The sequence below is a fragment of the Phoca vitulina genome, unplaced genomic scaffold (genome assembly GCF_004348235.1).
Source record: "Phoca vitulina isolate PV1807 unplaced genomic scaffold, GSC_HSeal_1.0 scaffold104, whole genome shotgun sequence".
NCBI classification, from domain to species: domain Eukaryota; kingdom Metazoa; phylum Chordata; class Mammalia; order Carnivora; family Phocidae; genus Phoca; species Phoca vitulina.
This window is the reverse complement of record NW_022589807.1, coordinates 457,649-485,366: the sequence shown is the minus strand read 5'-3', so window position 1 is coordinate 485,366 and position 27,718 is coordinate 457,649. Positions and strand designations below refer to the sequence as shown.

The following is a 27,718-nucleotide window of genomic DNA, read 5'->3' as shown; positions in this document are numbered from 1 at the left end:
TGGGATTTTTAGTTTAGAGGAGAAAGAAATGTTACCTTGAGTGCTGAGTGCACCAAAGAGTGATAAAATGAAAGTGAATCTTTACGATGGTCATATAGTTATCTAAAATACCATTTAGGGGCGCCTGGGTGGCTCAGTTGTTAAGCGTCTGCCTTCGGCTCATGTCATGATCCCAGGGTCCTGGGATCGAGCCCCGCATCGGGCTCCCTGCTCCGCGGGAAGTCTGCTTCTCCCTCTCCCTCTCCCACTCCCCCTGCTTGTGTTCCCTCTCTCGCTGTCTCTCTCTCTGTTAAATAAAAATTTTAAAAAATAAAAAAAAATAAAAAAATAAAATACCATTTAAACTTTTAAAAATCACTTACAAAAAAAAAATTTTATAGTTTCCTTAATTTAGCAAATGTATCTTTTACCATCAAACTCCGAATTACAAATCAAACGTGTTTTTTAAAAGCTGATTTATCAGACTTGGATATTTATGATATGTAACTAAAATACAGGGGGGGCCAACTGATTTAACTGCAAGATAATTTATGCTAAAACTAATTTTTACATTGGAAATTTCTTGGCTATATGCTAATTATGGTACTGGAGCAATATTTTTACCCCTCGTAAAATTAAGAGCACAGACTAGACTTTGGTTTGGTCTTTTGTTGAAAAAGCATACGTTTTATCTCCTGGGAAAGCATTAAAATAAAAAGCATGACTTTAAAGCTATGTCATCTTCACAAATAATATTCATGAAACCTTAGTGCTCATTACACAAGATAAAAATAACACGAGCTTACAGTCCTTAGTAGAAGCAGACCAAGCACGGCAGATGCAAATGTTTTAAGCACGGCTCTGCAGTACAGCACACTACAATTCACCCCAGAGAAAGAATGTTGGCAAGGATCTCCACCACATGCAAACTGCATTTAAAGCTGCTGGGCCCTGAAACTCCATGCAGCAGTTTGAAACTGATCCACAGCCTTCCTCCTTCACCTACCACTTGGGGCTAATACACAGCCATGAACTTCTATTGAGGAAAACCACAAAAAGCTTCAAAAAAGCTACAACGGTAGGCTCTTCTTTCACATATTATTTTAAATATCGCTTGTTAAGATGTGATTCATCGAACGGTCTTGATAAATGCAAAGGCCACCTCTAATTTTTTAAGTTTCAGTTACCTTGAACAATTGTAACAAGCACTTAAATATGTCACTGCATAACTTTAACATCCCTACAGGCAAGAGCCTTGCTGCATAAGTCAAAAGCCAGGCGTTTTAGCCACTGATTTTTGACAAGCCGGCATGTACGACGCAGCACCAGCAACTGAGTGATCCTGTCTGAGGTTACTTAAGAAGAAGTCTGAAATGTGCATCACTGATAACCCTAAGAGAATCTTCCCCCTCTCCTTCCCCCAAATCCTTGATTAAATTCTGTATTTTTTCTAGTCTGCAATACTATCTGTGTTGTTCATAGTTTAAATTTAAAAAGCAATGCTGTTAACTAAAAATAATGATATCAATGAAAATTACAAAACTAAGAAAATTAATATTATGGGTTTTCCTATATGCTTTATCACCTAAAAATAAGTGTAAATGACTACTCTTCATTTTCAATTTGAAGTTTAAGTTTTAAAACTCCTAGAAGTTATTTCTATTCATACCATTACAAATCAAGAGTTCTTATAAAATAGCAAAGTTGAAATACGATATTTTTAACTCACATGAGACAGGATCATGAGTCTTCATTTTAACTATTTATACTACAGGTATCCTAAGATTTCAATTGCACACAAATACCTTTGTTTAAGGCACCTAATTATTAACAAACTGAAATTATCAACATTGCTTGGGTTTTGACAGAAAAATAAATAAAACCACTTTCTGAAACTATTTTTAAGAATGTCACTGATACTTGAAAACTTTTAGCATCTAATTAAAGATCACTAAGGGTTAAATACTTGTTCTCTGGCCCCTACTGAGTACACCCTGCCAAAAGTCCTCTAAGCTTTTAAATATTGCTTCGATGGTCTGCGTTTTTACTTCCAGGGAAAAAGAGAGCATTGTCCCAGTTAGCAGGCCACTAGCTTATTAACTTCCAGTCACCTTGATTTTTGCTGAAATGAAGACTCTGCCATCTATACTTCTCCTGCTCCTGTTTGTGCCTCTGATAACGCCAGCACCACCGACTCAGCAGCACTCACGCATGCCCTATGATTATGGAACAGATAATTTTGAAGAAGCCTTGTTTAGTCAAGACTTGGAGGATAAATATCTGGATGGAAAAAATATTAAGGTATTTTATTTCTACTCTAAATTTAACTTCTAAAACAGTCACCCATTTAAATGCATGTTTTTGTTTTTTTAATGTGTCTGATAAGGTAAGGGGAAAGAAACAGCACTTTAAATGACTGGAAGTAATTCAAAATAACTGTCCCCAAGATTATATTTTTAAAGTATGCATGCCTCCCATGGTTACCTGTGGTAACCAAACAGTATCTATAGCAACCAACACAAAATTTAAAAAAACTAAACTTTAAGATGATATCTTACTGGTTGAAGATTTATAAGCAATGTTATACAACGCCCTGTATTTGTGTATTATATTGTCTCAAAATAAAATAGGAGAAACGTGTATTAGGAGAAATAATCTTGGATTACCAGCCTAAGGTTTATTATTTTAGAAAGAAGTGGTTCATGGAAATAAATACTGCTTATTTTGGTGTCCATAGCATTTCACAATAACTTACACATGCCAACTATGCATGGTACCGAAAAATGAAAAACTCCTCAATGTGGGGCTTAATTTTTAATGAGTTTCAACAATTTAGACTCTATCAATTTTTACCAAGTGACTGTAATTGTCCTTTAGCTAATACTCTCTGCAGGGATGACTTCATATCACATCTTTCACACTCCACTTGCATGGGCTGAGTAATTACTTGTGGTTTTCTTGGCACAAAGAAATGAATGCTGGGTAAGGAAAAAGTTAACGCAGCACATAAGTATCTGCTCCTGCCTACTCTGTGTGTGTGCGCGCACGAGCGCGTGTCGTGTGTGCGCACACACAGAATGGAAAATGAGAAACGCAGCCAAATATATAACAATGTTGATTGTCTTTTTTTTCTTTTTTCTTTTTTTAGTACACAGGACCAAATGTTAACACTATAATTTCTTTCAATGGAGTTGGTTAATATGCTAGCATTATTTTTGCCCAACATTAAGACAAAAATGATAGGTATCACTAGTCACAGCTTCAGAATTTTTAAAAAAGGCCTATCATAACAATAAGCTATTGGCTTACATCGATGATTGGAATCTCTCAGTTAAAAAAATAATTTCAAACTTCCGTGCTCCCTAAAAAGTAGTAAGTTCTTGCTTTTTCTCTTCACATTGCTTTAGACGTCTCTGCTCTTCATATAAATGTAGGGACCAAGATATTTGTGAAGTGGAGAAGAATTCAACAGCACTTAATACACAAACTCAGAGTGGAGGGGCTGCTCAAGCAGAACCCACATGGGAGGATAAAGGAGTCAAGACGGAGATGAAAGGGGAACATGTTTTCAGAGGGTAGAGACTGGGGCCCCACGCGATCTACATCAAATCTAATGGCAGAAAACGTTCCCTCCCAGGACAGGAAAGAGTGATACAGACCCCAGGGCTAACGGTCTGGACTGGGGGTCCCCGTGGGGTGGGTAGGGAAGGACCCGGTGCAGGGCAGGCATGTAGGTAATGATGGGTCACTTGCAGAAGAGACCAAAAGCTTGCTCAGTGCCCCGCACATGCGGCGTGACTAGTGCTGCAATCCTGCTGAACATGGTAGAATCTGGCATCAGGAACTGAACTCAATTAAGACAAAACCATAAAGAATAATTAAAGAACTTCCCTTGATAAATATGATCTCATTTCAGGTTCCACTTCAGAAAAACTTTCATTCTGAGTCAGAGTTCCCTCCAGCTTCCATTTGGAATTTCAATATAGTCAACATTTAGGAGGCACGGAGTTCGGCTTTTGGAGATAAAAAAATAAAACAGACCTGGTTCTTTTACTCAAGGAGTTGACAGTCTGGAGTGAAAACAAGCTACACAAATATTTACCTTACAAGCTAATGAATGATGAAATGGAATTATGTATCAGACCCTATTGCAGTGCAAAGGAAATGACACTAACTGTGACCATGAGAACACAAGTGCTATCTGTGACCCTACGGTGTTTTGGGTTTCTTGCTAAGATTTATTTATTTATTTGGCAGAGGCAGGGTGGGGCAGAGGGAGAGGAAGAGAGAATCCCAAGCAGACTCCCTGCTGAGCGTGGAGCCCAGCGAGGAGCTCGATCCCAGGACCCTGAGATCACGACCTGCGCCAAGAGTTGAGGCTCAACCCACTGAGGGACCCAGGCGCCCCATGACCTTAAGTTTTATGGTCAAAATTAGACGTTTTCAGACCTGATAACAAATTTTTATTTTTCCAATAGGAAAAAGAAACTATGATAATACCCGAAGAGAAAAGTCTTCAATTACAGAAAGATGAACGTGTAACACCACCACCCCTCAAGAAGGAAAATGATGGTAAGTGTGCATACCCTCTCATCTAATTATCTCATTAGGAGCTTTAATAAATAGCTTATTATGGAACTTTATTCCTTATGGTATTAAAAATGACCTCGGAATACATTAAATTCAAACAGTAGACTTTTATCTCCCCTGAGAAAGATAGCTGGTACACTGGGGGTGCACATCCATTGCCACCCCACATTACAGGTGAGAAACGTAGACAGAAACATTCAAGAACAACCAAGTACAAAGTGTGTGCTTTTGTCTATATAAAGTGAATTCCAGAAACAGTGATTTAACATCAATGATCTGCAAATACTATGTACAGCCTGAGGATAAGGGAAATAAAATGAATTCTTAACTTCGAGAAACTTACAGAAGACACAGAGATGGCTAAATACATAAATATTTATAATAGACATTTCTATGAAAACAATAGAAAATGTATAAATAACAAATAACAAAGTCCTCCTTAACAGTTCCTGTCTACTTGGTTTATTTTTGCTCTGTCAAAGAATAGTGTTTCACACGACAACATGAAAAAAAATCGCACACTAATTGGAAAGACATCCCTTGCTCTTGGATAGGATGACTCGGTATCATAAAGATGTCAGTTCTGCCTAAATTGATAACAATAAACTTCTTTACAAAGCTGGTAAGGTTGATTCTCAAGTTCATGTAGAAAAATCAAACCTCCACTAATACCCAGGAAGTCACTGAGAACTGACAGGTATCCGCAGAAACAAGACATACCACACATGAGAACATACTTTAAAGTCTCTATGCTAAAATACGTGTGATACTGGTGCACAAACAGAATAGGAAGTTCAGAAACAGAAATACCTGTAGAAACTCAGTATATAATAAAGAAGGCATTGTAAATCACTGAAGCAAAGATGGTATATTTAAAGGTTTTAAGAAAACTCTACACCCAGCGTGGGACTCCAACTCACAACCCCGGGATCAAGAGTCCAATGCTCTACCAACTGAGCCCGCCAGGCACCTTAACGATGGTATTTTTGAAAAAGACTGTTGGACCCTGAAACTAATATTACACCATATGTTAACAAACTGAAATTTAAATAAAAAATTTAGGGGCGCCTGGGTGGCTCAGTCGGTTAAGCGTCTGCCTTTGGATCAGTTCATATTACCAGAGTCCTAAAATCGAGCCCCTCATGGGGCTCCCTGCTCAGCAGGGTATCTGCTTCTCCCTCTCCCTCTGCCACTCACCCTGCTTGTACTCTCTCTCTGTCAAATAAAATAAAATCTTAAATAAATAAAAACTTAAAAAAAAAATTTTTTTTTAAAGACTTTATTTATTTATTTGACACAGAGAGACACAGTGAGAGAGGGAACACAAGCAGGGGGAGTGGGAGAGGGAGAAGCAGGCTTCCCGCGGAGCAGGGAGCCCGATGCGGGGCTCGATCCCAGGACCCTGGGATCATGACCTGAGCCAAAGGCGGACACTTAACGACTGAGCCACCCAGGCGCCCCTAAAAAAAATTTTTAAATGGTATTGAACAACTGAGTAGTCAACTGAAAAGGGATAAAATTTGATCCATACTTTACACAGAAAAACAAATCCCTCATTGTATAAATTAGGGTCTAAAAGTAAAAAGTGAAACCATGCAAATACGGAATGATAATCTGGGAGTGGGATGCCTCAAAATCCAGAGAAAATAATAGAAAAGATCAATCAATTTGACTTGATGAAATCAAACTTTTTCATGGGAAAAAGCATCACAAACGAAGGCAAACAAAACTGAAAGCTGAGAGAAATAAAGTTAATATCTCTAATTTATAACACATAAAAACCCAGGAAAAAGAAACTGAATAAAAATCCACTGGAAAAACCAGCAAAAGATATGAACGTACAATTCAAAAAGTGATATAAAAATGACCCTTAAACATATGGAAAGATATTCAATCTCACACATACAGAAATGTAAATTTAAATTACACTGAGATACAAATTTTTAACCTACCTGATGGACAAAAATTAAAACTGTTACACCAAAATATACCACTGACAAGGCCATGGGGTATCAGAGATCTTCATATACTGCTGGGAGGAATACAAATTAGTATAATGTTTTTGGATAGGAGTTATGCAACGTCTAACAAAACCAAACATGCATTTACTTTGTGACATAGCAATCAACTTCTAGGTTTTTACCCTAAAGATATACCTCCAAAAGGAAGAAAATACATATGCAGCATCATTGAAGCACTGCTTGCAAATGCAAAATTCTGGAAACAATCTAACTGCCCATACGCTGAAGAGAGGTTAAGTGAAGTATGGTAAATCCACAGAAGGGAATACTACACAGTTGTGAAAGTGAATGAAGAAGATTGTTATGGACTGTTAGAAGTGATTTCCAGAATATATGAAAAAAAAGTGCAAGAGTATCTATAGTGTACTGCCTTTCATCCAAGAAAGAGAGAGAAGGAAAACATACCTGCATCAGCTTACTTGTGTTTCTGGAAAAGAAACTCAAGGAAAGGTAATTTAAAAATGGAGACTAGTTACCCACCAATCACAGAAGGAACCGGGGGTGGGAAGGAGGGAGAGATGGACACTGGGAGGCGGGGGACAAGAGGGCGTGGGACTTCTCTGAGTATACACTTTCTGTGGAGATTTGATTTTAGAACAAGGTTATATTTCACACAGGTAAACAAACATTTATAAATAGAATCAGCAAGGATAAGATAAAACAAAATTGGCCTACAATTAGAAACTTAATTTCATTTCAAATGAATAACATAACACATTAAAGGGAAACAAATTTAATCCAAGTAACCCTTAAACACAGTATTTTGACTACACACCTTCAGGCTAAAGACAAAATAGAAGGGACAAATACTGAAATTCCAGTGAGTAGGTTTGTTTTCCACTGTGTTACACGTCAGTAATGATCAAACTACTTACTGTGTGGCCTAGCACTGAGTAAAATACTGCACTGGATCAAGAGAGCCAGATTTCTCAGAGCCTGGTGCTACAAATGTGGTGGGGGGAAGGCCAGAGTGACACTGGGGAGCTGGACCGGAAGGGAAGATCCTGGCGCCAGCTCACGGTTTGTACGCAGAGGTACAGACATGGGTACAGGCCCGCCTTGTTTTACTGACCCCGCAGACGCTGCACTGCTTACGGACTGAAGGGTGACGGCAAACCCGCCTGGAACAAGTCCACTGGCACCCTCTTCCCAACAGCAGTTGCTCACATCATGTCCTGTGTCACATTTTGGGAACTCTCACAATATTTCAAGCTCGTTATTACTACATTTGTTACGGTGATCTGTGATCGGTGATCTTCGATGTCACCACTGTAATTTGGGGGCACCATGAGCCGTGCCCACATAAGACGGTGAACGTGACCGATCAATGCTGTGTGTGTTCTGGCTGCTCCACAGATGGGCCCTTCCCCCATCTCTCTCCCCTCCTCCTCGGGCCTCCCAATTCCCTGAGACACAACCGTATTGACATTAGCACAACTGATAACCCTACCATGGCCTCTAAGTGTTCAAGTGAAAGGAAGAGTCACACATCTCTCACTTTCCATCGCAACTAGAGATGATTAAGCTTCGTGAGGAACGCCTGTCGAAACCCAAGACAGGCCGAAAGCTAGGCCTCTTGTGCCAAACAATTAGCCCAGTTATGAATGCAAAGGAAACGTTCTTGAAGGACATCACAGGTGCTTCCCCAGTGAACACTCGAATGAGAAGGAAATGAAACAGCCTCCCTGCTGACATGGAGAGTCTGACTGGTGTGGATGGAAGCTCAGACCAGCCACAACATTCCCTTCGGCCAGAGCCTCACCCAGAGCAAGGCCCTGACTCTTCAGTTCTGTGCAGGCTGAGGAGGTGAGGAAGCTGCAGAAGAAAAGTCGGGAGCTGGCAGAAGTTGGCAAGGCTAAGGAAAGAGGCTGTCTCCAAAGCGTACAAGTGCAAGATGAAGCAGCGAGTGCCGACGGGGAAGCTATAGCAAGTGATCCCAAAGATCTAGCTAAGAGAATTCATGAAGGTGCTCACACTAAACAGATTGTCAATACAGATGAAACAGTCTTCTATTGGAAGATGCCATCTAGGACTTTCATAGCTAGAAAGAAGTCAATGCCTGGCTTCAAAGGTTCAAAGGACAGGGGCGCCCGGGTGGCTCAGTCGTTAAGCGTCTGCCTTCGGCTCAGGTCATGGTCCCAGGGTCCTGGGATCGAGCCCCGCATCGGGCTCTCTGCTCTGCGGGAAGCCTGCTTCTCCCTCTCCCACTCCCCCTGCTTGTGTCCCTCTCTCACTGTCTCTCTGTCAAATACATAAATAAATAAAACCTTAAAAAAAAAAAAAGGTTCCAAGGACAGGCTGACTTCTCAAGTGAGGCTAATGCAGCTGGTGAGTTGAAGTGGAAGCCAATGCTCATTGCCCATTCTGAAAATAAGCCCTTAGCAACCATGCTAAATCTCCTCCGCCTATGCTCTCTAAACAACACAGCCTGGCGGACAGCACATCTATTTACAACATGGTTGATGGAATATTTTAAGCCCACTCTTGAGACTTGCTGCTCAGGAAAAAAGATTCCTTGCAAAATATTACTGTGACATGGCATTGCACCTCGTCAGCCAAGAGTTCTGATGGAGATGGACAAGATTAATGTTGCTTTCATGCCTGCTACCACAACATCCATCCTGCAGCCCATGGATCCAGGGGTAATTCTGACTTTCAACTCTCGTTCTTTAGGAAATACCTTTAGTAAGACTATAGCTGCCACAGATAGTGATTCCTCTGATGGATCTGGGCAGAGTCCATCGAAAACATCCTGGAAAGGATTCACCATCCTAGATGCCATTAACATGCATGATTCACGGGAAGTGAATGAACAGGAGTTTGGAAGAAGTTGATTCCAGCGCTCATGGGTGGCTTTGAGGGGTTCAAGACTTCAGTGGAGGAAGTCACTGCGGATGTGGGAGAAACGGCAAGACAACCAGGATCAGAAGTGTGGCCTGAAGATGGGACTGAACTGCCACAATCTCATGATAAAACTTGAACAGATGAGGAGTTGCTTCTTATGGGTGAGCAAAAAAGGGGATTCTTGAGATGGAATCTACACCTGGTAAAGATGCTGTGAAGACTGCTGAAATGACAACAAAGGATTTAGAATATCACGTGAACCCAGTTGTAAAGCAGAGGCAGAGTTGGAGGATGGACTCCAGTTTTGAAAGAAGTTCTTCTGTGGGTAAAATGCTACCAAACAAGCATCACAAGCTACAGAGAAATCATTCACGAAAGGAAGAGTCAATCCATGAGGCAAACTTCAGGGTTGTCTTATTTTCAGAAATGGCCAGTCACCCAGCCTTCAGCCGCCAGCACCCTGATGGGTCAGCAGATCAACATCAGGCAAGACAGTCCACCAGCAAAAAGATCATGGCTCCCTGAGAGCTCAGATGGTGGTTAGCACTTTTCAACAACAGAGTATTTTTAAATAAGATATGAACATTCTTTTCTTTTTTGAACAATGTTTTCTTATTTGTTTTTTAAGATTTTATTTATTTGAGAGACAGCGAGAGAGGGAACACAAGCAGGGGGATTGGGAGAGGGAGAACCAGGCTTCCCGCCGAGCAGGGAGCCCGATGCAGGGCTCCATCCCAGGACCCTGAGGGTCATGACCTGAGCCGAAGGCAGACACTGAGCCACCCAGGAGCCCTGAACAATGTTTCTTTAGACACAGCTACTGCACACTTCAAAGGCCACATGCACTGTAAACGTAACTTTTATGTGCACCAGGAAACCAAAAAGCTCATTTAACGTGCTTTATCGCACTGGAACCAAATGTGCACTTTCTCTGATGTTTGCCTGTATAGACATATTTGGCTCTGTGAGTGTATATGTGTATATATGCATACGGTGTGTTTATGTGTACACACACACGTATACGGTGTGTTTATGTGTACACACATGCATACGGTGTGTTTATGTGCACACACACACACACATGCATGTGGCGTGTTTATGTGTACACACACACATGCATACGGCGTGTTTATGTGTACACACACATATGCATACGGTGTGTTTATGTGTACACACACATATGCATACGGCGTGTTTATGTGTACACACACACATATGCATACAGCGTGTTTATGTGCACACACACATATGCATGTGGCGCGTTTGTGTACACACACACATGCATACGGTGTGTTTATGTGTACATACACACATGTAGACGGTGTATACATATATCTATGTCTATATGTGTGTAAGAATGCATGTATATGTCTATAATACATATATGTGTGCATATATGTGTATTAAATATGGAGAGACAAATAGACATATATATATTTCCCAGCTCTCTCTGCAGAAAGAGTGTAGAAACAATGAGATGCTGGTAGCAATAAGCATATCCACATTCAAATCTTGGTTTCTAAATACTACTCTCCACTAAAAGGAACCAATACTCCTTAAAGGAATAACTGATTTCAGGCTTAGGGCAGAGAAAAGGCAAGAGTGGTCTAGGACATCTTAAGCCAGAAAATAAAAAAGTTCTCACAGAGTAATGGAGACATTTAACATTTTAATTAATCAAAATATAAAAAAATATGTAGGTATAAATTTGTAAAAGACATATTAAGACCTGCACACTGAAATCTAGACAACTATACTGTGAGAAATTAAAGACCTAAATATATGGATATACTATGTTCAAGAACCAGAAAACTCAGTATCATTAAGATATCAATTTTTCACAAATTTATTTGTAGATTTAACTCAATACCAGTTAAATTTTTAGCAGGCTTTTTGAAATTAAGAAGCTGACTGAAATTTATGTGGAAATGCAAAGAGATTAGAATAGTCGTAACAATGTTGAAGAATACAGGTAGAGGATTTACACTTCCTAAAACCGTACAGGAAGTAAGACATTGTGGTATTAGCATAAAAATAACAAGTAGATCAACAAAACAGAAGAGTCCAGGAATACACTTACACAATAGGGTCAACTGGTTTTTCACAGTGGTCCCAATGCAACATAATGAGGAAAGGACAATTTTTTCAAAAAATGGTGAAAAAACTGGATAGCTCTAAGTTAAAAAAATGAGCTTTGACTCTTCCTGAGACCATATATAAAAATTAACTCAAAATGGACCCCAAAGCTAAATATCAAGAGCTTACACTATACAACCTTTAGAAGAAAACAGGATAATAACGTAGGTTGGCAAAGATTTCTTAAATACAACAGAAAAAGCACAACTATAAAGGAATCAACTGTTCTTCATTAAAATAAAAATATATAGAAGGAACACGCCTCAACATCATAAAAGCCACATACAAAAGACCCAGGGCTAGTATCATCCTCAATGGGGAAAAACTGAGAGCCCTACCCCTATAGTCAGGAAGACGACAGAGATGTCCACTCTCACCATTACTGTTCATCACAGCACTGGAAGTCCTAGCCACAGCAATCAGACAACAAAAAGAAATAAAAGGCATCCAAATCAGCAAGGAAGAAGTCAAACTTTCATTATTTGCAGATGACATGATACTCTATATAGAAAACATGAAAGACCCCACCAAAAAATTGCTAAAACTGATACACGAATTCAGCAAAGTCACAGGATAGAATATCAATGTACAGAAATCTGTCGCATTTCTATACACCCATAATGAAGCAGCAGTAAAAGAAATCAAGGAATCAATCCCATTTACATCTACACCAAAAACAGTAAGATACCTAGGAATAAACATAACCTAAGAGGTAAAAGATCTGTACTCTGAAAACTACAGAACACTCATGAATGAAATTGAGGAAGACACAAAGAGATGGAAAGACATCCCATGCTCATGGATTGGAAGATGTTGTTAAAGTGTCTATATTACCCAAAGCAATCTGCACACTTAATGCAATCCCTATAAAAGTAACAACAGCATTTTTCACAGAGCTAGAACAAAAAATCCTAAAATTTGTATGGAACCAGAAAAGACCCAATACAATCCTGAGAAAGAAAACCAAACCTGGGGGCATCACAATGCCTGACTTCAAGCTCTATTACAAAGCTGTGATCACCAAGACAGTATGGTACTGGCACAAAAACAGACACACAGATCAATGGAACAGAATAGAGACCCCAGAAATGGACCCTCAACTATATGGTCAACTAATCTTTGACAAAGCAGGAAAGAATATCCAATTGAAAAAAGACAGGCTCTTCAACAAATAGTACTGGGAAAACTGGACAGCAACATGCAGAAGAATGAAACTGGACCACTTTCTTACACCATACACAAAAATAAATATAAAATGGATGAAAGACCTGGGCCTGGGTGGCTTAGTTGGTTGAGCATCCGACTCTTGGTTTCTGCTCAGGTGGTGATCCTGGGGTTGTGGGATCGAGCCCCGTATCAGGCTCTGGCTTGGTGTGGACTCTGCTTGGGATTCTCTCTCTCCTTCTTCTGCCTCTTCCCCCACTCACACACATGCTCTCTCTCTCTCTCAAAATAAATAAATAAATAAAATCTTAAAAAAAAAAAGGATGAAAGACCTAAATGTGAGAAAGGAAACCATCAAAATCGTAGAGAACACAGGCAGCAACCTCTTCAACCTTGGCCTCAGCAACTTCTTCTTAGACATGTTGCCAGAAGCAAAGGAAACAAAAGCAAAAATGAACCAATGGGACTTCATCAAGATAAAAAGCTTCTACACAGGGAAGAAAACAATCAACAAAACTAAAAGGCAACCTAGGGAACAGGAGAAGATATTTGCAAATGACAGATCCAAAATCTATAAGGAACTTACCAACTCAACACCCAAAAAACAAATAATCCAGTTAAGAAATGAGAACACACGAATAGACACTTTTCCAAAGAAGAAATCCAGATGGCCAACAAACACATGAAACGACGCTCATCATCACTCATCATCAGGGAAATACAAATCAAAACAATGATGAGGGGGCATCTGGGTGGCTTAGTCAGTTGAGCGTCTGCCTTCAGCTCAGGTCATGATCCCAGGGTCCTGGGGTTGAGTCCCGCATCTGGGTCCCTGCTCAGGGGGGAGCCTGCTTCTCCCCCACCCCCTCTCTCTCTTTCAAATAAATAAAATCTTTAAAAAAAATAACAAAAAAACACAAAACCACAATGAGAAATCACCTCACACCTGGCAAAATAGCTAAAATTAACAACACAGGAAAAAATAGGTGTTGGCAAGGATGTGGAGAAAGGGAAACCCTCTTGCACCGTTGGTGGGAATGCAAACTGGTATAGCCACTGTGGAAAATAGTATGGAGGTTCCTCAAAAAGTTAAAAATAGAACTACCCTCTGACCAAGCAATTGCACCATTGGGTGTTTACCCGAAAGATAAAAAAAATACAGATTTGAAGGGGCTCATGCACCCCAATGTTTATAGCAGCATTACCAACAAAAGCCAAACTATGGAAAGAGCCCAGATGTCCATTGACTGATGAATGGATAAAGAAGTTGTGGTGTATATATACAATGGAATATTACTCAGACATCAAAAAGAATGAAATCTTGCCATTTGCAATGACCTGAATTGAGCTAGAGAGTATTATGCTAAGTGAAATAAGTCAGAGAAAGACAAATACCATGATTTCACTCATACGTGGAATTTAGGAAACAAAAAAGATGAACATATGGGAAGGAAAAAAAAAAAAAAAAGGAGAGGAATGGAAGCAAACCATAAGAGACTCTTAACTACAGAGAACAAACTGAGGGTTGAGGGAGGGAGGTGGGTAGGGGAGGGGCTAGATGGGTGATGGGCATTAAGGAGGGCACGCGTTGTGATGAGTGCTGGGTATTGTATGTAAGTGATGAATCACTAAATTCTACTCCTGAAACCAATATTACACTATATATTAACTAACTAGAATTTAAATAACAATTTAGAAGAAAAAAATGTTTCCTGTTCAGAAGACATCGATAATAAGAAGACGAGCCACATAGAGGAAAAGATTTGCAAAATGTAAATCTGACAAACAACTTATACCTACAATATACAGTCTTCTATTTCAGTAACAAAAATACAAAGAAAAATTTTAAAAATAGGCTAAAGATATGAACACTTTACCACTACAATATGTGGATGGCAAATAAATTTATTAAAAAATTGCTCAGCACATTAGTCATTAGGAAAATATAAATTAGAACAGGAGATACCACAACGTGCCTTCCTGGAATGGCTAAAATTAAAAAGTCTGATCAAACCAAATGCTGACAGGATGTGGAGTAACTGGAACTCTCGTTCACTGCTGAAGGGACTATAAAATGGCACAACCTCTACGGAACACAGTTTGGGGCTTTCCTCAAAAGGTATACACCTATCAGGTGGCCCAGCCATTCTGCTCTTAGGTAGTTACACTAGAGAAATGAAAGCATTACGTCCACACAAACTTTTACATAAAGGTTCACAGTAGCTTTCTGTGAAATAGCCAAAAACTAAAAACCCAAATGCCGATAAGGAAGGACTATATAAACTGTGTATATTAATACAATGAAATAGGACTCAGTAATAAAAAGGAATGCACTGCTGATACATGTGATAAGAGATGAATCTCAAAATAATTGTGCACAGTGGAAGAAGTTGGATCAAAGCGTATATACTTCATGGTTCTTTTGATATAAAATTCTCGGAAATGCAAGCTGTTGTAAACTGACAGAAAGCAGGTCAGTGGTTGCTGCGAGGGAGGGACTACAAAGAGCGTAAGAACACTCTGGGTGATGATTATGTCAAGTATTTCAATTGCAGCAATGGTTTCATGGGTATATACATATGTCAAAAACTTATAAATTATACAAGTTAAATATGTGTAATTTATTAAGTATCATTTAAGCACAAAAAAAGCTGTGAGAGAATAAAAAAGAGCATAAAAGAGTTCACATTCAGGGTGCCTGGGTGGCTCAGAAGGTTAAGCGTCCGCCTTCAGCTCAGGTCATGATCCCAGGTCCTGGGATCGAGGCCCATGTTGGGCTCCTTGCTCGGTGGGAAGCCTGCTTTTCTCCCTCTGCCTGCAGCTCCCCCTGCTTGTGCTCCCTCTCTCTCTCAAATAAATAAAATATTAAAAAAAAGAGTTCACACTGGCTAATCTGTGACTAATTATCAAAATAAATATGACGGTAACTTCTGACCCATGGGATAAGGAATTCATAAGCTCATACTGAGCTGATATAACTAAATAAATAAGAAGGGAATGTTCTACCTTATACCAGATATCAACTAACAAATGTAGAAGAAATGATGGAATAGAAAATCATAATTTGCAAGTATCCTAGTAACAAATGATTCAGGTAAGAACTATCAATAGGTGATGAAACTAGTGAGTGACAGGTTAATGACAAACCAGATGTTTAGAATCTCATAGTACTGGGGCACCTGGGTGGCTCAGTTGGTTATGCGACTGCCTTCGGCTCAGGTCATGATCCTGGAGTCCCTGGATCGAGTCCCGCATCGGGCTCCCTGCTCGGCAGGGAGTCTGCTTCTCCCTCTGACCCTCCCCCCTCTCATGTACTCGCTCTCTCTCATTCTCTCTCTCTCAAATAAAAATAAATAAAATCTTTAAAAAAAAAAAAAAAAAAGAATCTCATAGTACTTCCTCAGAAGATACTTATTAATGGCAAACACCAAGTGAGTCAAGTGACCAAAGAAAGCATCATCAGGAATGGGACAAATAGATACCATGTGCTTCCTGATACACGGCCCTGAGGACCCAACATCATTTCCGTGGTATTCCTGTCAAAAATGAGAAACCTCAGACAAACCCTAATTGAAAGACATTCTGAAAATAAATGCCCTGAAAAATAAAACGTTTTTAAAATTCAGAAGTTTTCAAAAATGTAAAAGACTAGGGCATATTCCAGGTTGAAGGAGAAGAAAAAGGCATGACAAGTATGCAGTACATGATGTAGCACGTCATGGGGTCTGTGCCGTTTCTGGGACGGCTCTAACATTCAGGTTAACAGTCTGTGCTTACTTAACTGCTGGTCTCTAAGCTCCGTGGCTAGGGTCACCAATCTGAAATGTGTCTGTGCCAAACCAAGTGATACAGGAAGCTTGCGTTTACCTTATGGTCTGCTTCATACATCCTTTTTGATATTCAAACCAGGAAATGTAAATCAGTCCAGCAATTAAATGATCACTGCTAGGATAGAGAATAAAGGAGATTTTGGATTACAGAACTGAAGATAAGATTCTGGTGAGTTATTAGGTACAATACAGGTCACTAACTAACATGACCATGGTATCTTTCCCACTATCACCTATAATTCTGCAAAATATCTTTTCAAATTAGTGATAACATTCATGATAGCAACAGTTTTACCATTAGAGGCTAAATATTTTAATTTTTTTTTAAGTAGGTTCCACACCCAGCATGGAGCCCAACACGGGGCTCAAACTCACATCCCTGAAATCAAGACCTGAGCTGACACTGAGAGTCAGACACTCAAATGACTGAGCCACCCAGGTGCCCTGAGGCCAGATATTTTTAAAGTACTGTTTATATTTTTATGATTTTGTTTCCCAACTTAGAAATGCCCACCTGCCTACTGTGTGTTTGCTTAAGTGGTTCCGTATACTGTGAAGAAGTTGACATCGATGCTGTACCACCCTTGCCAAAGGAATCAGCCTATCTTTATGCACGATTCAACAAAATTAAAAAGCTGACTGCGAAAGATTTTGCAGATATACGTAAGTTAATTTTAAATAAAATAATTCATATTAACTCATGTTAGTATTAACCCCATTATAAACACAAGTTTCTATGCACTTGTGGCCTCTCACATCTAGGGTAGTCACTGCTGGAGTATTTAAGTATCCACATACCTCACCAAAATCCGCTGGTTTGCTGGTGAATCTCCTTTCCATTCAAATGCCGCATGTCATCTTTCTTTACTGGTGACGTCAGTGTCTATGTTGACGGCCCATCCAACATATGGGCACCTACGCCTTCTCAACTTCAGGACTTTGAGACCTGTCTGCCTCAGCCAGTCAGGAGTGCCAGTATAATCGAAGTGCTTCTCTAACCTCAGTGCTTTCTTCACAATGCTCCCTTCACTTTAGAAGCATAGACTCTTTTCCTTACTTTAACTCAAGGTTCTTAAACCTGGCTATGTACCAAACACAAAAATACCGATACCAGGCCCTACTCTCCAGAGCTTTCAATTTAGGTCTTGGGAGAGGCCCACGTGTCGTCATGACACACCACCAAACTTCTCATACGATTATCACGTGGAACCAGCGGGTTTCACTGCTTTCTGGGATGCGGGCCACCAGGGCGCACACCACACTCCCCAACTCCTGCATCACAAGCCCTCGCGAGTTCTTCAGCCTGCTATGTTGCTGAGTGCTTCACACCCAGAAGCGCACACTGGCCCGTTACACATTTATGAGATTCGCCATAAGAGCACTCGCGCTGCGCTGGTCGGGGTACAGCTGTGCCTCCCGGTTGTGGGTCCACACCTTCAAACTCACCTACCCGGTGGAGTTTATTTGTGACCCAAAGTCACTACATGTTGCCCTTCACAGTCATCTGCAGACAAGTGCACAGTGGGAACACATTGGGGTTACCTAGCCAAGGTCGAGCAAGGTGACCCCTGCCATTCTGTGTCAGCTCTCACATCCTAAGGGTCCTGCTCCGTCTTAGTGCCACGCCTTCCCCAGTCCTGTGCTCCCCAAGCGCAGTGCTCAAGTGCCTCACGGGAAAGACACTGTGTGAGGGAATCTTCATTCCAGTGTGAGCTGCAGTGCTCATGGCCGTGAGTTCGATGTTAAGGTACCCACAACATATAAACTAACTACAATGCTTTGAAACAGAAACACTGATAGAATTCCGTACTAATTGGTTGATGTAAATGTAAATGTGTGACCACAGGCTCACAGGAGCCTAACCGTGTATATTCCCTGGAAGCAATGATCCATATTCACTAACTCAGTGTTTGCAGGGATTAACTCAAATAATGAATGAGAAGTGACTCCGTTTCCTCATCATCCCAGACATATAAAAGTGAAACAAACGAACTGAATGTCTCTCTCCGTCTGCATCACCTTAACCAATTAGGGAACATTCCTGTTTGTTGTTGTTAAGCGATAAGGCATAGACAGATAAAGATAACATACCTACGATCACAATGCAACAGGCTGGGAAAAAGTCCAAAACATACCTACATGATTCTTTTCAACCAAATGTGGTGCTTACTTCCCATGATCTGCAACCAGAATTTGTTTCAAACTGCCTCAGCATCCTGAGAATTCAAACACAGAAGGATAGAAGGACTCTATGAACTTTAAGTTCCCTTCCAACCCTGAGATTCCAGGACTCAAGTGAGGAAAGCCATCAGTGTGAGGTGCAGGGCAGATGCTCACCATGCATTCAACAAAATTTACTGATCTACTCATTACAGACACTCTATTAGATACTAAAAATAAAAGGTGTTTGAATGACCCGTTAAACCAATGCTTTTCTTCAGTCCACACAAATGAGACTTTATATTTTTTGTATATTTTCTGTATATTTTTCCTTCAAGCTAACTTAAGAAGACTTGATTTTACGGGAAATCTGATTGAAGATATAGAAGATGGTACTTTTTCAAAACTTTCTCTCTTAGAAGAACTTACACTAGCTGAAAATCAACTATTGAAACTTCCAGTTCTTCCTCCCAAGCTCACTTTATTTAATGCAAAATACAACAAAATCAAGAGTAGAGGAATCAAAGCAAATACATTCAAAGTAAGTATTTTATACTATGACCAAACACAGTATCAGTTTTATACAACCAATGATAATATGAGAAAAGAGAAACTCTGTTCTAAAATTTTGTTTTATATTTTAAAATGATTTTAACTTTATAAATGAAGACATTATTTCCATAATAAGTAGTCCTGGTATTGGGCTCATTCAGTCTAGCTTACCTGCACCTCCCTTTATGTAACTTGACCTTGTTTCATGGGATTACGTTGTGTCCCAGCTTTTTCACTTGTTCACACAGTAAATATTTATTTATATAGACGTGGTTCGTACCCTCATGGCACCAGGATACTATAAAACCTCAAAATGCGAGTTTTCCTGTGTTTCTTTTCCTTACAATATTAGTAATTTACACATGCCAGAAAATTATCGTTCCTAAAGTAAAATTCAGTAAAAGTTTAATTTTACTTTTACTACTTAAAAGTATTAGCCCATGAAATTCTGTAGGTAGACTTTCTTTTGAATTTCAGCTAGTACAAAATCCTATATGTACTAAACATTAAATACATTTCTTATTTAATAACTCAAGATATAGGTACAGGAAAAAGGGAAGGTGATCTACTCTGACTTAGGTAGCCAGGTTGTGTCCAAATGCACAGCCTAAGGAGAAATTACTGCCTCAGTCCAGTCCTGGTTACCAGGTGGTAAGTCGTTCCCAGTCCTGGAAGGAGCCCCAGATAAAAAGACGACTGTGTTACTATTGGCAGCAAAACTCATTCAAAAGGGAAGTTTGTGACTTCTTATGATAACATCTAATAGAAACACTATCAAATAGTATCATAAAGTTTATGATAATCACAAAAAGGTACAATTTATCCACAAATGAACAACCTGTCAGAAAATGTAAAAATATTCCATTTTTCTTTTCTTTTTGTTTACACTCAAGCAGTTCTTTTTAAACTGTTAAGAGAAATTATTCTAAAGGCACATCAGAGTTCCTCGGAAGTTAAGGGATTATTAGGGGACTTTTCAAAACAGGACTCACTTCATTTTTTTATTTTTTCAAGATTTTATTTTTTTATTTGACAGAGAGAGACACAGCAAGAGAGGGAACACAAGCAGGGGGAGTGGGAGAGGGAGAAGCAGGCTTCCCGCGGAGCAGGGAGCCCAATGCGGGGCTCGATCCCAGGACCCTGGGACCATGACCTGAGCTGAAGGCAGACGCCTAACGACTGAGCCACCCAGGCGCCCAAAACAGGACTCACTTTAAAAACAACAAAAAACCCTTATAATTTGAAGCTATGTAATTCCAGCTGATAAGCTGTTGACCAACTGGCATAGTAAAGATCTGCAAGAGCCGATCAACACTTCACAAAAGGAGTGTTTGAATATTCTGAATTTTACACTTGCATTACATCTTGAAGTCACGTTATAAAATGATACACAGCAATGGGCTGCTGAATGAAGAGTAATTCAACACAGACCCTTATGGGTAAAAGTTGTACCTCACTAAGTAGTTAATAAATTGCTCTAGGAAATATCTTACTAACAAGCACATCGCTCAGGAGCACAGGCAAGTCGCATGTCACTGTGCTTTGCAGAGACCGTGTTTCTGCAAACTGAAGGTCTGCGCCAACCCTGTGTGGAGCGAGTCTGTTGGTGCCACTTTTCCAACAGCGTTTGCTCACTGCGTCTCTGCCATGTTTTGCTAATTCCTGCAATAATTGAAACTTTTTCATTATTATTACATTTGTCATGGTGATCTGTCATTAGGGATTATAACTCACTGAAAGCTCAGATGATGGTTAGCTTTTAGCAATGAAGTATTTTTAATTAGGGTACGTACACTGTTTGTTGGACATGCGCTACCGCACACTTCATAGACCGCAGTATAGTGTAAACGTAACTTTTATAGGCTCTGGGAAACCAAGAAATTCACTGGATTCACTTTATTGCAATATTTGTTTTATTGTGGTGGTCTGGGACTGAACCCACATTATCTCCAAGATGTGCCTGCATTCATTTTGCTAGAAATTGGTGGAACTGAAATGAGAAGTTCTGAAGGTTCAAGAGAGGTTATGGCAGCACCAGGATCCAAATTCAATCCTGCGTAGGGACTGACCTTATTAGCTGTTCACAAGACAAATCAAAGGGGCCCAGAAGCTGACATGAGGACTGAGGCCAGGCATGGCTGGATATTCAGTGGTCAGATAAGTGGAGAAAAATGTGGGGAGGCAAGAGGGAACTACTACCCTTCATAAAGGACCAAAATATACTACTTGTGAAACGAAAAAAAACCTCAAAACCAAATAACTACCAAACCAGCAATTAATAGTACTGAGAGGTGTCTATAACAATACTTATGTGCACATGTATTCACGTACACATGCACGCACATGTATATGCACATATATGCATGCATATGCACGTGTGTACACAGCTGGAATCCTGTGTAAGAAATGTACTGACCTCAATAACACTCAAGCCAAGTACCTTTTCCTTACAGAAATTGAACCACCTCTCCTTCCTCTACTTGGACCACAATGCCCTGGAATCTGTGCCTCTTAATTTACCAGAAAGTCTACGTGTAATTCATCTTCAGGTAGGATTGCTCCTTTCACAATATCTGGCTTTAAGTTACAATTGGTCAGTCTTATGACTCATTAGGAAACTCATTTATTCACATGTAAATTTTGCCTATCAAAAGTATAACTAGTCCAAGGCGCTCACCCACCTGAAAGCCCCACCTGTCCAGAGAACCATGAAAGGATCAGCGACCTAGGTGTGAGGTCTGCTCTTAGAGTGGGGTTTGTCATCAGGTGTGAACTTATCATCTCCTAATTAATCTGACACATGGATTTGAAGGTAGGGCACACTAAGACCTCTGCTTTGTGCTTCTTTCTCCAACAGCAGTAAACATTGGCTTTTGGTGACTTTCCAGCTGACTTTATTGTCCAATATCATCTTGAGGTAATAGAAGAGAGAAGAGGAATTAAAATAAACTAAAATTGGTCTCTCAGCATCACAAGAATTCCCATTTGTCCTTTTTACTTCTTTAAAGGAATATCTAAGGACACAGTACCCATTTTGAGTTGACACTCTAGAACAGGACAGTTTCTCCAGCTAGGATAATCTTATTCATGCTTAGAACTTTCTGCCACATGGATATCACTCTGAATAATAAGCAATGTGTTCTTCCAAAGTAATACTGTATACGTAAAAAGGTAGGGGCTGGGGGGAAACTGAGGTCGCACTGAGAGGGTTTTATTACTATGAGGATACACAGGATATACAATATTTTCAAAATCACTTTTTAGATAAATATTCTGTGAAATCCCATTACATAGCATACAGAAGGTTAATTTCAAACTTCTGAACAATTTTTCCCTTCTATTTTCCAGTTTAACAACATAACTTCAATCACAGATGATACATTCTGCAAGGCTAATGACACCCGTTATATTCGGGACCGCATTGAAGAGATACGCTTGGAGGGCAACCCCATCGTCCTGGGAAAGCATCCCAACAGTTTTATCTGCTTGAAAAGATTGCCTGTAGGGTCATACTTTTAACCACTACCAATGCAGCATATAAACTAAAGTATACTCATGCATACAATCTGTCTCAACAATGTCTACAGGAGCATAAATATTTAATATTAACTTTGTGTCCCACTATGAAGTAATTTTATGTTTTAAACAAAAATCTTACACATAACAAGTAAAAAGTGAAACTGAATCTAAAGTTCAAAACAAAGCAATGTGAAAATACTTAAATAGCATTACAAAATCCTTGTAGTTTATACCATAGTGCCATTTTAAAAGGTATGTTTTTATATAAATACCCAAATTTAAGAAGCATTATTTCCATTACTAATGAAGTGGAAGGGTAAGTCCAAGAAACGTTCAACTGCTGGTCTTTCTTGGCCTTTACTGGATCCCTAAAGCATTTAAGGAAGATGTTCCAAAAACTTTGAAAAAAGCTAAGTATTTCCAGTGATCTCCCATTTTTCTTTTATGATTCATACATTATTCATTATGAAATAGGAACTGTTTTCCCTCTATTAAGGCAGCTATTATATTTTTACCTAGCCTGAGAAATAGGGTATCGTCTCATATCTAGGCAAAACTTTCCAAAGAAAGCATAATTTTACTCTCTGATAAAGACCTAATAGAGTAATATTCAAAGTTTGCTTTGTAGTCACACAGTTAAAGGTTTCAGCAAAATAGTACAAAATCTTCCTTTTTCTAAATACTGACATTCCAAGTCTACCATAAAACATTTTAAGGAGCCAAGCAGACCAAAATCAGAATGCTCATAAAAAACAAAAAAACAAAAAAAAACTTGAATGTCCATCCCATCTCTCAAAAAATAACTATAAAGTTCCCCATTGTAAAGGCTTTCAAATATGACAGATACTGCAAAATATTTTCTTTTTACCACCACAGCAGTGAGAATCTCATTTATAAATCTGTTCAAATGTAAGACATGAAAACAGTGAATTTTGTGGTGTTACTGAACACCACCTTCCCCCCTGCCCCCCAACCTATATACATCACAGTCATGCAAACTGACTATACCTCCACAAGAAGGCTTCGGAGCAACATTTTCTAAAGACCCGGGATTAACTGATCATTTCGCAATGTGAATTCACCTACACACTAACAGTGATGACTCATGATGGAACAACGCTGCCAGATTAAAGTTCCTAAAATAACCTTCCTCTTGCCCAAAACCCACTCAAAAGTCTTAGTCCCCACACTGCATCAGGATTACATCCAAAATTATCAGTGCTTTAGACACATGCGTCTGAACTGTGTATATAAAAATTTCCAATATTGTTTCCAACATAAATCATACATTAGAATCAAGTTGGTCTCCATATACCATTCCCAGAACAAATAGTTATTCATATTTTTAAGCATTTGCTTCTGTTTTTCCCTAAGTAGAATGAACTCCTGTTTTTCAATTTTTCCTCCATTTGTCAAGGTTGACCTGAAGATGAGACTTTTTCATTAAAACATCTGTGATGTCTTTATTAACTCACTTATTTTATTTTGGTAATTGGTCATCATTAACTATATACTGCTTTCTCATTATTCTGTGTGCATGCCTCATTTCTCTGTGACTGAAAGCTCCCTGAACACATCCGATATTCCCTGTATACTTTCAGTGTGCCTAGCATAATAGTAGTGAGCACATCTGAATTGAATATGCAATGAAAAGTACAAAATAAAATTCATTTAAACTGAGGGCTCTGTTTTATTTGGAAAAATAGAATCTTTATCACAATCTTGAAAAAAACAATGGAAATAAATTATAACTTTATCTGGAAAAATAAACTTGATAAAAAGGAGAGATAAGTGGTGGGACTGACACCAGGAAAAGCGGTCAGAGAAGACGTCTCTCACATTTCCAGATGCATCCCTATATTCTTTATCTAACTGAACTTAAAGAGGGAAAAAAAAAAAAACCCATAAAATAACTCAAATTTTAGAGAATTCAAAAGCCTGTGGTTTACATAAAATAATAATTAGGAAAAAGCACTCATAAAAGGTCTGTATTACAAAATTATCTTTCAAAGACAATTTCAGACTTCCAGATAAGAAGATATGAACAGGGGTAACTGACAACCTTATATATACCCTTAAATCATAAATAAAAGAATGAGAGAAAGTAAAATGTTGCTGATCCCATTATCTTAAAGAAATAGTATTCATTATTGACACTGATAATTAAAGAAATTAAGGTTTAAAATTAAAACTGTTTTACCCTTACAAACATTCCTGAAAATAACGAAGCCATGCGCCAGTAGAGAGACGCCCTATGTCTGTGGGCTGGAAGACTTAACAGTTACTAGGTCAGCTCCACCCAAAGCAATACACAGACTCAACAGAATCCCTATCCAAGTCCCAATTACACTTTTTGAAGAAATAGAAAAAGCCATTCTAAAATTCATATGGAATCTCAAGGGACTTCAAATAGGCAAAATAAATTAGAAAAGAAGACTAAAATTGGAGAACTCACACTTCTCATTTCAAAAGTGAATTACAAAGCTACAGTAATCAAAAGTGTGGTACTGGCATGGATAGGAACATACATAACAATGGAAGAGAAGAGGGAACCTAGAAACAAACCTTTGCATAGATGGTCAAATGATTTTCAACAAAGGTGCCAAGACCCAGGACAATCGATACCCACGTGCAAAAGAATGCAGATGGACCCTTTGTTTACAATGTATACAAAAGTTAAGGTGGATCAGACACCTAAACTTAACTATAAAACTCTTAGTGGAAAAAAAGAGGAAAATCTTTATGACACTGAATTTGACAATGATTTCTTGGATATGACATCAAAAAGCACAGACAACAACAAAAAAAACAGATAAACTGGATGTTGTCAAAGTTAAAAACTTTGGGCATCAAAGGACACTATCAAACAAATGAAAAGACAAGCCAAAGAATGGGGGAAAATATTTGCCAATTATATATTTGATAAAAGATTAATATCTAGAATATATATTTTTTTATTTTTTTAAAGATTTTATTTATTTATTTGATAGAGAATGAGAGACAGAGAGCATGAGAGGGAGGAGGGTCACAGGGAGAAGCAGACTCCCTGCCGAGCAGGGAGCCCGATGCGGGACTCGATCCCGGGACTCCAGGATCATGACCTGAGCCGAAGGCAGTTGCTTAACCAACTGAGCCACCCACGCGCCCTAGAATATATTTTTAAAAACTCCTATAACTCAACAACAAGAAAAACCCAATTCAAAAATGGGCAAAGGATTTAAATAGACATCTCTGCAAAGAAGATAATATGAATGGCCAAAAGAAAAGTTGCTCAACATCACTAATCATTCGGTAATGCAAATCAAAACCACAATGAAAATACTACTTCACACCCATTAGGTTGGCTATGATCCAAAAAAACAAAACAAAGAAAAGATCCCAAACATTGGCAAGTATGTGGAGAAACTGGGAGCTTTGTGCATTGCTGTTGCGAATGTAAAATGGTGTAGCCACTGTGGAAGAGAATATGGGGTGCTTCACAAAATTGGACAGAATTACCATATGATCCAATGATTCCATTTACAGGTATATATGTACTGGAACTGAAAGCAGGAACTTGAACAGGTATTTGTACACCAATGATCATAGAAGCATTGTTCACAACAGTCAAAAGATAGAAACAAAGCAAGTCTCCATCAACAGATGAATGGATAAACAAAATGAGGGGTATCTATTCAACGAAATATTATGCAGCCTTAAAAAGGAAGGAAATTCTTCACTGTGCTACACCTTGAGAATATTATGCTAAGTGAAATAAACCAAACAAAAAAGTATTAGATTTTATGAATCTGCTTTAATGAGATACCTAGAAATTCATAGAAACAGGAAATAAAATGGTGATTCCCAAGAGCTGGGGGAGGAGGGAATGACAAGTTAGTATTTAACGGGAACAGTTGCAGTCTGAGATGTAAAAAATTTCTTGAGATAAATATCGGTGATGGCTGCATAATAGCATGACTTTGTCTTTTCATTCTAGTGACCTGATCACCAACAAAGATCAGCTCACGGAAGTACTCGATCCTCTACAGGATAAACACACCAGTTACACTTCTACGCCGCCTTGAAGGCACCGAGAGGCCAATGAACTTTGGAAACGGGACTACTCAAATGTATCAGTAAACCGTCACGTTAGGTGGTCCTTGCCACAACAGTCAGCAATACTCCCAATCACGAATGTGTTTCACCACTTGTGAAGCAAAGCTTCTCACTGTTCTGGCGCAAGAGCACATGTAAATAAACAACAGTAAGAGAACTCCTCCAGGGACCACAGTACAGGTACAGGCATGTTTCATCCTAAGGAAAATTCTTTGTCTGACAGATTTAATAATTCAACCAAACAGAAGATAAATAATAACAGTAGTAGCGATAACAGTAATAATAACAAAAAATCCAAATAAACAAGAGTCATAAAAACAACAGTCATGACCTGCGGTTAGCCTTTTGAGATATTATATTGACTGAGAACTGGATTTTGTGTGGACCACTACTGTCAATATTGCTGCCATCCAACTAAGAAGAACGTGGGGGATTGTAATGCAGCCCAACGTAATTCTAGTTATGCCAGAAAACAGAATAAAAAGAAGTCCTTGAATGTACCCGTATCAGACTTAAGAGGCATTACTATACCAGAATCAGGCTTCAATACTTAAACCTGAAATATATGATAATTAAGAAGCTCAAAATACAGAGTATGACTACGAAGTAAAAATTACAGTGCTAGGTGATAAGCCCACTATGATTACACTCATTTTAGCATTTGTATTTTACTTCAAGTACCCCGGACAGATTAATTTTCCAAATGTGTATAAACTAAGTTAAGAATTTAACTATACCTCTTTCAAGATATCCCATAATACAAATGACTCACTGGTTCGTACAAAAGCATTCCTCCTCATTTATTCCAAATAACTGCAAATTCCAGAA

At 39.0% G+C, this 27,718-nt stretch overlaps 2 protein-coding genes across 4 annotated transcripts in view; one reads left to right on the top strand and one right to left on the bottom strand.

Moving 5' to 3' along the window:
• CENPP (centromere protein P) overlaps positions 1-27,718 on the bottom strand; it is a 241,093-nt gene that overhangs the window by 146,030 nt on the left and 67,345 nt on the right. The gene's annotated exons all lie outside the window — the stretch shown is intronic.
• On the top strand, positions 896-24,475 carry OGN (osteoglycin). Its single transcript, XM_032397785.1, has 7 exons — positions 896-1,057; positions 2,034-2,280; positions 4,458-4,551; positions 17,069-17,227; positions 19,063-19,265; positions 21,730-21,825; positions 22,625-24,475. The coding sequence occupies exons 2-7, from the start codon at positions 2,107-2,109 to the stop codon at positions 22,793-22,795; spliced, it is 897 nt and encodes a 298-aa protein (XP_032253676.1). The 5' UTR covers positions 896-1,057; positions 2,034-2,106; the 3' UTR covers positions 22,796-24,475.

Bases quoted from the DNA above. Each gene is read 5' to 3' on its own strand.
- OGN (XM_032397785.1), top strand. From the start codon at position 2,107: ATGAAGACTCTGCCATCTATACTTCTCCTGCTCCTGTTTGTGCCTCTG. The intron at 2,281-4,457 runs GTATTTTATTTC...TTTTTCCAATAG, and splicing joins TGGATGGAAAAAATATTAAG to GAAAAAGAAACTATGATAAT. The intron at 21,826-22,624 runs GTAGGATTGCTC...TCTATTTTCCAG, and splicing joins TACGTGTAATTCATCTTCAG to TTTAACAACATAACTTCAAT.